The sequence below is a fragment of the Blennius ocellaris genome, assembly GCF_963422515.1.
Source record: "Blennius ocellaris genome assembly, contig: SCAFFOLD_156, whole genome shotgun sequence".
NCBI classification, from domain to species: Eukaryota; Metazoa; Chordata; class Actinopteri; order Blenniiformes; family Blenniidae; genus Blennius; species Blennius ocellaris.
Genome location: NW_027662074.1, coordinates 28767 through 41095, shown reverse-complemented (window position 1 = coordinate 41095; position 12329 = coordinate 28767). Strand labels below are relative to the sequence as shown.

At 53.7% G+C, this 12329-nt stretch overlaps 1 protein-coding gene across 1 annotated transcript; it reads left to right on the top strand.

Moving 5' to 3' along the window:
- Window positions 1-4732: 4732 nt before the first annotated feature.
- On the top strand, window positions 4733-10390 carry LOC308148331 (ankyrin repeat and SOCS box protein 15-like; the record flags this gene model as incomplete). The annotated part of the gene is given in 10 exon segments (XM_080521791.1): window positions 4733-5077; window positions 5302-5423; window positions 5594-5727; window positions 5862-6023; window positions 8326-8339; window positions 8341-8576; window positions 9142-9309; window positions 9826-9827; window positions 9830-10260; window positions 10262-10390. Coding segments are annotated over 10 exon segments (1743 nt in total).
- Between the last annotated feature and the right edge of the window lie 1939 nt (window positions 10391-12329).

The window sequence follows — 12329 nt, the reverse complement described above, 5'->3', positions numbered from 1 at the left end:
GAGCCGAGGGGGGGCTGAGGAGCCAGGGGGGTGATGGGGAACCGAGGGGGGGGGGGGGGGGGTTATGAGGATCCGGGTGGGGGGGGGTGAGGAGCCAGAGGGTGGTGGACCAGACTGGTGCTGACGGCCTTGCTGTCCCTACAGGACAGACTGGTGCTGGACGGCTTTACTGTCCCTACAGGACAGACTGGTGCTGGACGGCTTTACTGTCCCTACAGGACAGTATGGTGCTGGACAACCTTGCTGTCCCTACAGGACAGTATGGTGCTGGACAACCTTGCTGTCCCTACAGGACAGTATGGTGCTGGACAACCTTGCTGTCCCTACAGGACAGTATGGTGCTGGACAACCTTGCTGTCCCTACAGGACAGTATGGTGCTGGACAACCTTGCTGTCCCTACAGGACAGTATGGTGCTGGACAACCTTGCTGTCCCTACAGGACAGTATGGTGTTGGACAACCTTGCTGTCCCTACAGGACAGTATGGTGCTGGACGGCTTTACTGTCCCTACAGGACAGTATGGTGCTGGACAGCTTTACTGTCCCTACAGGACAGACTGGTGCTGGACGGCTTTACTGTCCCTACAGGACAGTATGGTGCTGGACAACCTTGCTGTCCCTACAGGACAGTATGGTGTTGGACAACCTTGCTGTCCCTACAGGACAGTATGGTGCTGGACAACCTTGCTGTCCCTACAGGACAGTATGGTGCTGGACAACCTTGCTGTCCCTACAGGACAGTATGGCGGCTGTATGTTGAGCTCATCTCATATTTCAGGCTGCAGCCGGAGACGGAGACATTCTGGCCCTCGGCTGAGCTCCGCTAATCTGCTGCAGGACATGATCCTGATCCTGATCCTGAGATCCTGCAGGTCCAGGCAGAACCCCCCCCCCCTCCCCCCGGACACCCCCCCCCCCCCCCCCCCCCCAGTGTAAACCAGGCATTCTCATCCACAGTGATTTATCAGTGGTTTCTTCAGGATGGAGTCTCTCTCTATCTATCATATATACACACACACACACACACACACACACATATATACACAAAATATATATATATATATATAAATATTTCGTGTGTGTGTGTATATATATATATATACACACACTATAAAGATACATTTCGTCTCGGTCCCTAAAAAGGGAAAAAGCTTAGAAATGGAAAAACAACCACTGGATCTTCTTCAACCTAGAATCTAGAGCTACACTCGGTAGAGGCAGACAGTTAGCATGGTTAGCATGATAGCATGATAGCCGTGGCCTCATGCTTACAAACCAATAAATCTTCTTCTTCACGACTTTGTTGGTTAAAATGGTTAAAATTGATAACTTGGTTAAAAACTGCTGGTAAAACCAGTAAAGTGGCTCCATAACAAGGAATGACTGAACCGTTGGTGTTAAACTGAGCTGAGCCCTGAAGCCCAGGTGGCGCTGTGGTTCACCTGTGTTTCACCAGTGTTCACCAGTGTTTCACCAGTGTTCCACCAGTGTTTCACCTGTGTTCAACCAGTGTTTCACCTGTGTTCACCTGTGTTTCACCTGTGTTTCACCTGTGTTCACCTGTGTTCACCTGTGGTTCACCTGTGGTTCACCTGTGGTTCACCTGTGTTCACCTGTGTTCACCTGTGGTTGTCCTGTGGTTCACCTGTGTTTCACCAGTGTTCACCAGTGTTCACCTGTGTTTCACCAGTGTTCACCTGTGTTCACCTGTGGTTCACCTGTGTTTCACCAGTGTTCACCAGTGTTCACCTGTGTTTCACCAGTGTTCACCTGTGTTCACCTGTGGTTCACCTGTGTTTCACCAGTGTTCACCAGTGTTCACCTGTGTTTCACCAGTGTTCACCTGTGTTCACCTGTGGTTGTCCTGTGGTTCACACTGTGTTTCACCAGTGTTCACCAGTGTTCACCTGTGTTTCACCAGTGTTCACCTGTGTTCACCTGTGGTTCACCTGTGTTTCACCAGTGTTCACCAGTGTTCACCTGTGTTTCACCAGTGTTCACCAGTGTTCACCTGTGTTCACCTGTGGTTGTCCTGTGGTTCACCTGTGTTTCACCAGTGTTCACCTGTGTTCACCTGTGGTTGTCCTGTGGTTCACCTGTGTTTCACCAGTGTTCACCTGTGTTCACCTGTGGTTGTCCTGTGGTTCACCTGTGTTTCACCAGTGTTCACCAGTGTTCACCTGTGTTTCACCAGTGTTCACCTGTGTTCACCTGTGGTTGTCCTGTGGTTCACCAGTGTTCACCTGTGTTCACCTGTGTTCACCTGTGGTTGTCCTGTGGTTCACCTGTGTTTCACCAGTGTTCACCTGTGTTCACCTGTGGTTGTCCTGTGGTTCACCAGTGTTCACCTGTGTTCACCTGTGGTTGTCCTGTGGTTCACCTGTGTTTCACCAGTGTTCACCTGTGTTCACCTGTGGTTGTCCTGTGGTTCACCAGTGTTCACCTGTGTTTCACTTGTGTTTCACTTGTGTTCACCTGTGGTTGTCCTGTGGTTCACCTGTGTTTGTCCTGTGGTTGTCCTGTGGTTCACCTGTGTTTCACCAGTGTTCACCTGTGGTTCAACCTGTGGTTCACCTGTGGTTCACCTGTGTTCACCTGTGTTCACCTGTGGTTCACCTGTGTTTCACCAGTGTTCACCTGTGTTCACCTGTGTTCACCTGTGGTTCACCTGTGTTCACCTGTGTGAACGCCCCCCCCAGCTCCAGGCTCGTTGGCCCCCCCCCCCCAGTGCCAGCTGTGGAGACCCCGCCCCCCCAGCTCCAGGCTCGTTGGCCCCCGGAGCCAGCTCGGGTTTCCAGACAAAGCGGCGGAGGGAAAAAATAGACCCCATTGATTTTGCTTTCTGTGAAACAATAAGGCAGCGGCTGCCGTCAGCCGCGCGGTGTGGCGCCCTAAAGCCCCGCGGCGTGGCGCCCTAAAGCCCCGCGGGCTTGTGGGGATCAGAATGTGGCGTTTCCCCCAACGCCCAGAGAACCCGGCTTAGCCGCACAATAGCCCACATAACCTGGCTATATTTGAGAGCAGGTGGCGCAGGACACGCCCCCCCCCCCCCCCCCGGGCTGCAGCCGCACTGTATAAAGGCCTGGACTGGTCTGACCAGAGCCTGGACTGGTCCTCCTGACAGACCAGAACCTGGACTGGACCGACCAGGATCCTTCCAGACTCCAGGCCGCCACGTCACGTTTGCAGGTTTGGGTTTGTGTGTCGAGGTTCTGGACGGATCCCGCCCGCCGCCGCCGCCGCCGCTCGTTTTTACGTGGAAACAGGAAACGGGAAACAGGAAACAGGAAGTTCCCTCAGCGTGACAGGAAAAGCTTCCTCTGGCTGCACGGATGTTTTTATTTCCTCAAACTTTCCTCTGAAGTCGTTTCTGCTGATTTGTTTCTGATTGAAAATGATTTAAAGCTACTTTGAACTTTTATTCTGTTAAATAACCGAGAAAAATCCTTCTTTTGAACAAATCAGTCACCATGACGCCTGGAGATGCTCAGGACTTGGTGTTCAGCAGAGCAGCAGAGCAACAGAGCAGCAGAGTAGCAGCAGGAGAGCAGCAGAGCAGTAGAGCAGCAGAGCAACAGAGCAGCAGAGTAGCAGCAGGAGAGCAGCAGAGCAGTAGAGCAGCAGAGCAACAGAGCAGCAGAGTAGCAGCAGGAGAGCAGCAGAGCAGCAGCAGCAGAGCAGCAGAGCAGCAGTAGCAGAGCAGCAGCAGCAGGAGCAGCAGCAGAGCAGCAGCAGAGCAGCAGAGCAGCATCAGCAGAGCAGCAGCAGCAGAGCAGCAGCAGGGGAGCAGCAGCAGAGCAGCAGAGCAGCAGCAGCAGAGCAGTAGAGCAGCAGCAGCAGAGCAGCAGCAGGGGAGCAGCAGAGCAGCAGCAGCAGAGCAGCAGAGCAGCAGAGCAGCAGAGCAGCAGCAGGGGAGCAGCAGAGCAGCAGCAGCAGCAGAGCAGCAGCAGAGCAGCAGAGCAGCAGAGCAGCAGAGTAGCAGCAGGAGAGCAGCAGAGCAGTAGAGCAGCAGCAGAGCAGCAGAGCAGAAGAAGAGCAGCAGAGCAGCAAGCAGCAGAGCAGCAGCAGAGCAGCAGCAGGGGAGCAGCAGAGCAGCAGCAGCAGAGCAGCAGAGCAGCAGAGCAGCATCAGCAGAGCAGCAGCAGCAGAGCAGCAGCAGCAGAGCAGCAGCAGGGGAGCAGCAACAGAGCAGTAGAGCAGTAGAGCAGCAGCAGCAGAGCAGTAGAGCAGCAGCAGCAGAGCAGTAGAGCAGTAGAGCAGCAGCAGCAGAGCAGCAGCAGCAGAGTAGCAGTAGAGCAGCAGCAGCAGAGTAGCAGCAGAGCAGCATCAGCAGAGCAGTAGAGCAGTAGAGCAGCAGCAGCAGAGCAGTAGAGCAGTAGAGCAGCAGCAGCAGAGCAGTAGAGCAGCAGCAGCAGAGCAGTAGAGCAGTAGAGCAGCAGCAGCAGAGCAGCAGCAGCAGAGTAGCAGTAGAGCAGCAGCAGCAGAGTAGCAGCAGAGCAGCATCAGCAGAGCAGCAGAGCAGCAGCAGCAGAGCAGTAGAGCAGCAGCAGCAGAGCAGCAGCAGCAGAGAGCAGATCCTCCACCTCAATTGATTCTTCTGGATTCTTCAGTTTGAACCTTGTCAGTTGAATTCAGCTCCTTTGTTTCTTTGACTGTTTTATGTCCTTCATCCTTTTGTGTTTTTAACCCTTTGAAGTTTCAGTCCTTCATGTTTTGTTCCTGTTGAACTTTGATGCCGTCGGTGTTCAACAGACTGATGGTCATCGTAGAGCGATGGGCACTCACCACCACCACCACCGGGACCCCTGGGACCGCCGGGACCACTGGGACCACCAGGACCACTGGGACCCCCAGGACAACCGGGACCACCGGGACGACCGGAGTTGGCGACGTGGCCGTCCAGCTCAGCATTGAGGAGTGGTGTCAGGAGGCGTTCCTCCAGTCCTCGGCCAGGTACCGTAGCTCCGCCCACACCTGGCCAAAGCCCTTCAAGGCCTCTGAAAGCTTCCTGCTTCATCCCACAGCCTGGACCCCCCCACCGAACTGCACCTCCGGGTCCTGGCCGCCATACAGCAAGGTGGGTGTGGCGCCGCGGCGAAAAAAGAAAATGATATATATAGTAGTAATAATAATGACGCAATAATTCACCACTACAATAGGAGGATTTTAATTACTTTTTAAATTCAATTACTTTTTGGTACTTTTGCTTGTTTGTTCATCAATATTGATCCAACAAGTATTAATATTCAGTAATCCTGTTATCTTGTGTTCTGACTCACTTAGTACGCCCCCTGACGTCAGATCCCACTTAGCCACGCCCTGACGTCCAGATCCCACTTAGCCACGCCCCTGACGTCTAGATCCCACTTAGCCACGCCCCTGACGTCTAGATCCCACTTAGCCACGCCCCTGACTCCAGATCAGTGTGAAATTCCAAAATGTAATCAAAATGTCTATTTGCTGATACGTTCCTGTGTCCCTGCCACAGGGGGCGCCAGAGAGCCACTGACAGTTTCTGTATCTGATAGTTTTTCCTTCTTTGTTCTGTTGTTCCTTCCGTCGCCTGTCTGTCCGTCTGTCTCGGTGTCTCCAGGGGACGTCCGGCCCTCCGTCAGCTGTTGAAGCACAGCGCCACCTTCAGGCAGCCGGACGGCCGCGACTGGCTCCTCCCCCTCCACCGAGCTGCTGCCCAGCCGGTCCCGGGGGTCCTGGAGGCGGTCCTGACACGTGAGCCCCTCCCCCATAGTACTGTTTAGTAGTATTGAGTAGTACCCAGTAGTATCCAGCAGTAGTACCCAGTAGTATTTAGTAGTACCCAGCAGTACCCAGTAGTACCCAGTAGTACCCAGTGTGTGTGTCAGTGTCCCCCCAGGTCCTGAGTCTGGAGGACAGGTCGTCCTCAGGAGACACTCCTCTCACCCTGGCGGTCGGCGCCGGTCGGCTGGAGAACCTGAAGCTGCTGTTGGACCACGGCGCCGCGCCGAACAACACCAACAGCCGGAACGAGTCTCCGCTGCTGCTGGGTAGGACGCCGCGCGGTCACATGACCACACCGTGCCGTTACACGTTACACAGTAACACAGAAAGACGTGTCGTTACGCCGTGTCGTTACGCCGTGTCGTTACGCCGTTACACAGCATGCCGTGTCGTTACGCCGTGTCGTTACACTGTTACACAGTACGTCGCGCCGTTACGTCGTGCCGTTACGTCGTGCCGTTACAACCGTTACACAGTACGTCGTGCCGTTACACACTGTTACACAGTACGTCGTGTCGTTACACTGTTACACAGTATGCTGTGTCGTTACGACGTGCCGTTACACTCTTACACAGTACGTCGTGCCGTTACGTCGTGCCGTTACACCGTTACACAGTATGCCGTGTCGTTACGCCGTGTCGTTACACTGTTACACAGTACGTCGTGTCGTTACACTGTTACACAGTACGTTGTGCCATTACACTGTTACACAGTACGTCGTGCCGTTACACTGTTACACAGTACGTCGTGCCGTTACGTCGTGCCGTTACACCGTTACACAGTACGTCGTGCCGTTACGTCGTGCCGTTACACCGTTACACAGTATGCCGTGTCGTTACGCCGTGTCGTTACGCCGTGTCGTTACACTGTTACACAGTACGTCGTGTCGTTACACTGTTACACAGTACGTTGTGCCATTACACTGTTACACAGTACGTCGTGCCGTTACACTGTTACACAGTACGTCGTGCCGTTACGTCGTGCCGTTACACCGTTACACAGTACGTCGTGCCGTTACGTCGTGCCGTTACACCGTTACACAGTACGTCGTGCCGTTACGTCGTTACACAGTACGTCGTGCCATTACACTGTTACACAGTACGTCGTGCCATTACACTGTTACACAGTACGTCGTGCCGTTACACCGTTACACAGTACGTCGTGCCGTTACACTGTTACACAGTACGTCGTGTCGTTACACTGTTACACAGTATGCTGTGTCGTTACGACGTGCCGTTACACTCTTACACAGTACGTCGTGCCGTTACGTCGTGCCGTTACACACCGTTACACAGTATGCCGTGTCGTTACGCCGTGTCGTTACGCCGTGTCGTTACACTGTTACACAGTACGTCGTGTCGTTACACTGTTACACAGTACGTTGTGCCATTACACTGTTACACAGTACGTCGTGCCGTTACACTGTTACACAGTACGTCGTGCCGTTACGTCGTGCCGTTACACCGTTACACAGTACGTCGTGCCGTTACGTCGTGCCGTTACACCGTTACACAGTATGCCGTGTCGTTACGCCGTGTCGTTACACTGTTACACAGTACGTCGTGTCGTTACACTGTTACACAGTACGTTGTGCCATTACACTGTTACACAGTACGTCGTGCCGTTACACTGTTACACAGTACGTCGTGCCGTTACGTCGTGCCGTTACACCGTTACACAGTACGTCGTGCCCGTTACGTCGTGCCGTTACACCGTTACACAGTACGTCGTGCCGTTACGTCGTTACACAGTACGTCGTGCCATTACACTGTTACACAGTACGTCGTGCCATTACACTGTTACACAGTACGTCGTGCCGTTACAACCGTTACACAGTACGTCGCGCCGTTACGTCGTGCCGTTACACAGTACGTCGTGCCGTTACACCGTTACACAGTCCGTCGTGCCGTTACATCGTGCCGTTACGTTGTGCCGTTACAACCGTTACACAGTACGTCGTGCCGTTACGTTGTGCGTTACACCGTTACACAGTACGTCGTGCCGTTACGTCGTGCCGTTACACCGTTACACAGTACGTCGTGCCGTTACACTGTTACACAGTACGTCGTGTCGTTACACTGTTACACAGTATGCCGTGTCGTTACGACGTGCCGTTACACTCTTACACAGTACGTCGTGCCGTTACGTCGTGCCGTTACAACCGTTACACAGTATGCGTGTCGTTACGCCGTGTCGTTACGCCGTGTCGTTACACTGTTACACAGTACGTCGTGTCGTTACACTGTTACACAGTACGTTGTGCCATTACACTGTTACACAGTACGTCGTGCCATTACACTGTTACACAGTACGTCGTGCCGTTACACTGTTACACAGTACGTCGCGCCGTTACGTCGTGCCGTTACGTCGTGCCGTTACGTCGCGCCGTTACGTCGTGCCGTTACACAGTACGTCGTGCCGTTACACCGTTACACAGTACGTCGTGCCGTTACGTCGTGCCGTTACAACCGTTACACAGTATGTCGTGCCGTTACGTCGTTACACAGTACGCCGTGTCGTTATCCTGTCCTGAAGCAGGTCTTGAACAGGGTGTCTGGTTCCGTGCAGCGGTGCGCGCCGCCCTCCACCCTCATGACGCAGGCGCTGGTGGCTCGCGGCGCCTGGGTGGAGCAGGTCTGCCGGAAGGACTGGACGGCCACGCACGAGGCGGCGCGGCGCGGCAGCGTGGACGTCTTGATGCTGCTGCTGAGGAACGGCGGGCGGGTGAACCAGCGGGACGCGGCGGGCGCCACGCCGCTCGCCGTGGCGGCGGAGCACGGACACCTTCACCTGACGGAGATCCTGCTGAACTGTGGTCAGTAACTGAACCCCCCGGGGGGCGCTGGCGTCTGTCCTTCAAGTTCTACCTTGTGAGGCCATGAGGGGGCGCTGGACAGCTCTTTACACTGGTACTGCTACTGGAACTGGAACTGGAACTGGAACTGGAACGGGTACTGGAACTGGAACTGGAACGGGTACTGGAACTGGAACTGGTACTGCTACTGGTACTAGAACTGGTACTGCTACTGGAACTGGTACTAGAACTGGTACTGCTATTGGTACTGGTATTGGTACTGGTACTAGAAACTGGTACTGATACTAGAACTAGAACTGGTACTGCTACTGGTACTGGAACTGGTACTAGAACTGGTACTGCTACTGGAACTGCTACTAGAACTGGTACTGCTACTGGTACTTCTGCTGGTACTAGAACTGGTACTGGTACTAGAACTGGAACTGGTACTGGAACTGTAGAGTAGCAGCTGGGATCATTGTTTTTCACTGTGCCTCTTCCGTCATTCCCTCCCTTCTTTCGCCCCCCCTCCCCCCCCCCCCCCCCCCTCCTCCCGCCCCCCTCCTCCCCCCCCACGCCCCCCCAGGCAGCAGGGTGAACTCCCAGGCGTTCAGTGGGGACAGCGTCCTGCTGGAGGCAGCAGGTTCAGGAAGTTCCTCCGTCGTCCAGCTGCTGCTGAACAACGGCGCCGACCCCAACCTGTCCAGCAGCAGTGGACAACTTCCTGTCCACCAGGCCGCCGTGGCTGGACACTACGAGTGAGACCCGTCCCTGGTGGTGTACTGCACCATACCATACTGTACCATACCGTACTGTACCATACCATACTGCACCATACCATACTGCACCATACCGTACTGCACCATACATACTGTACCATACCGTACTGCACCATACCGTACTGTACCATACCGTACTGTACCATACCGTACTGTACCATACCGTACTGCACCATACCATACTGTACCATACCGTACTGTACCATACCGTACTGTACCATACCGTACTGCACCATACCATACTGCACCATAACCGTACCATACCATACTGTACTTGTACCATACCGTACTGCACCATACCGTACTGTACCATACCGTACTGTACCATACCGTACTGCACCATACCATACTGCACCATACCGTCCATACCATACCGTACCGTACCATACCATACCATACCGTACCCATACCATGCTGTACCGTACCGTACCCCTCCCGCGCAGAGTGTGAGACAAGTCTCTCCAGTAGCTTCCTTGCCATGTATGGTTCCCTCAGCACCTGAAGCTGCTGCTTCCAGTGACCAACAAGAAGTCCCTGAAGGCGGCGGGCCGCAGCGCGCTGCACTCGGCGGCGGAGGGAGGCCACGCCCACTGCGTACGGCTGCTGCTGGCTCACGGCTTCGACGTCAACTACCGGCTGAGCGACCGCCACTCGGAGAACTACCGCGACGCCCGCAGGAGCGCGCTGTACTTCGCCGTCTCCAACGGCGACGCGGAGTGCACCCGCATCCTCCTGGGGGGCGGGGCCAAGACCGACCTGGACCCGCTGTGCTGCCTCCTGGTGGCGGTGCGCGGCGGGCGCTACGACCTGGTGAGGCTGCTGCTGGCGGCCAAGGCGGACGTCAACTGCTACTTCACGGTGGTGAGCGACACGGTGTTCCCCACCGCGCTGCAGTACTGCCTGAAGGACCCCGTCATGATGAGGCTGCTGCCTCAACAACGGCTACCAGGTGGAGCGCTGCTTCCTCTGTCGCCATGACGACCAGCACGTCGGGCCGGAGGACGGAGCGGGCGAGAAGATCCCCGTGAGTTCGTCTCCTCTGCAGGTTTCAGAGCCGTGAGCTCACTGCTCCACCTCACTGCTCCTCCTCACTGCTCCACCTCACTGCTCCACCTCACTGTACCGCCTCACTGCACCGCCTCACTGCTCCACCTCACTGCACCGCCTCACTGCTCCACCTCACTGCTCCTCCTCACTGCTCCGCCTCACTGCTCCGCCTCACTGCTCCTCCTCACTGCACCGTCTCACTGCTCCTCCTCACTGCACCGCCTCACTGCTCCGCCTCACTGCTCCTCCTCACTGCACCGCCTCACTGCACCGCCTCACTGCACCGCCTCACTGCTCTGCCTACTGTTGGAGTCGTGAGCTAGCTGCACCACCTCACTGCTCCACTCGCTGCACCACCTACTGTTGGAGTCGGCCACCTGCAGCGCTACACCCGCTCTTCACCCGGTGGAGGCAGGCCTATTTGTTTTGGGAACCAAGTTAGCATCTCTAGCATGATGGCAGTTAGCTCATCGATGCTAACTAGCCTGTCAGGGAGCTACATCCCTGAAACACTGAACAGGTGGTGTCTCCATGGCAACAGATGCTGATCTCCTTTGATCTCCTCCATCAGGAGCCTCTCATCCACTTTGACCGGACAGTTTTTTATATCTTGGGGATTTATATCGAAACAGTTGTGACTAACGTCCCAAATCTACTGTGTGGATCCTCTAATGACGACCGATCGTCCCTGAACGCCTCACCGGCTTTTATCAAAAGTGACATGCTGACAAACAAACAAACAAATACACCCTGATGAAAACAGAACTTTCTTGCCCAACATGAAGGGAAAACATAAAAGAATATGTAGTTTTACTAAAACCAGCGACAGTAAAGAGTTAAACAGTTCAAACTGCAGTAACCAGGAGGAAACCAGCGACAGTAAAGAGTTAAACAGTTCAAACTGCAGTAACCAGGAGGAGAACCAGCGACAGTAAAGAGTTAAACAGTTCAAACTGCAGTAACCAGGAGGAGAACCAGTGACAGTAAAGAGTTAAACAGTTCAAACTGCAGTAACCAGGAGGAAAACCAGCGACCGTAAAGAGTTAAACAGTTCAAACTGCAGTAACCAGGAGGAAAACCAGCGACAGTAAAGAGTTAAACAGTTCAAACTGCAGTAACCAGGAGAAAACCAGTGACAGTAAAGAGTTAAACAGTTCAAACTGCAGTAACCAGGAGGAAAACCAGCGACAGTAAAGAGTTAAACAGTTCAAACTGCAGTAACCAGGAGGAAAACCAGCGACAGTAAAGAGTTAAACAGTTCAAACTGCAGTAACCAGGAGGAAAACCAGCGACAGTAAAGAGTTAAACAGTTCAAACTGCAGTAACCAGGAGGAAAACCAGCGACAGTAAAGAGTTAAACAGTTCAAACTGCAGTAACCAGGAGGAAAACCAGCGACAGTAAAGAGTTAAACAGTTCAAACTGCAGTAACCAGGAGGAAAACCAGCGACAGTAAAGAGTTAAACAGTTCAAACTGCAGTAACCAGGAGGAAAACCAGCGACAGTAAAGAGTTAAACAGTTCAAACTGCAGTAACCAGGAGGAAAACCAGCGACAGTAAAGAGTTAAACAGTTCAAACTGCAGTAACCAGGAGGAAAACAGCGACAGTAAAGAGTTAAACAGTTCAAACTGCAGTAACCAGGAGGAAAACCAGCGACAGTAAAGAGTTAAACAGTTCAAACTGCAGTAACCAGGAGGAAAACCAGCGACAGTAAAGAGTTAAACAGTTCAAACTGCAGTAACCAGGAGAAAACCAGTGACAGTAAAGAGTTAAACAGTTCAAACTGCAGTAACCAGGAGGAAAACCAGCGACAGTAAAGAGTTAAACAGTTCAAACTGCAGTAACCAGGAGGAAAACCAGTGACAGTAAAGAGTTAAACAGTTCAAACTGCAGTAACCAGGAGGAAAACCAGTGACAGTAAAGAGTTAAACAGTTCAAACTGCAGTAACCAGA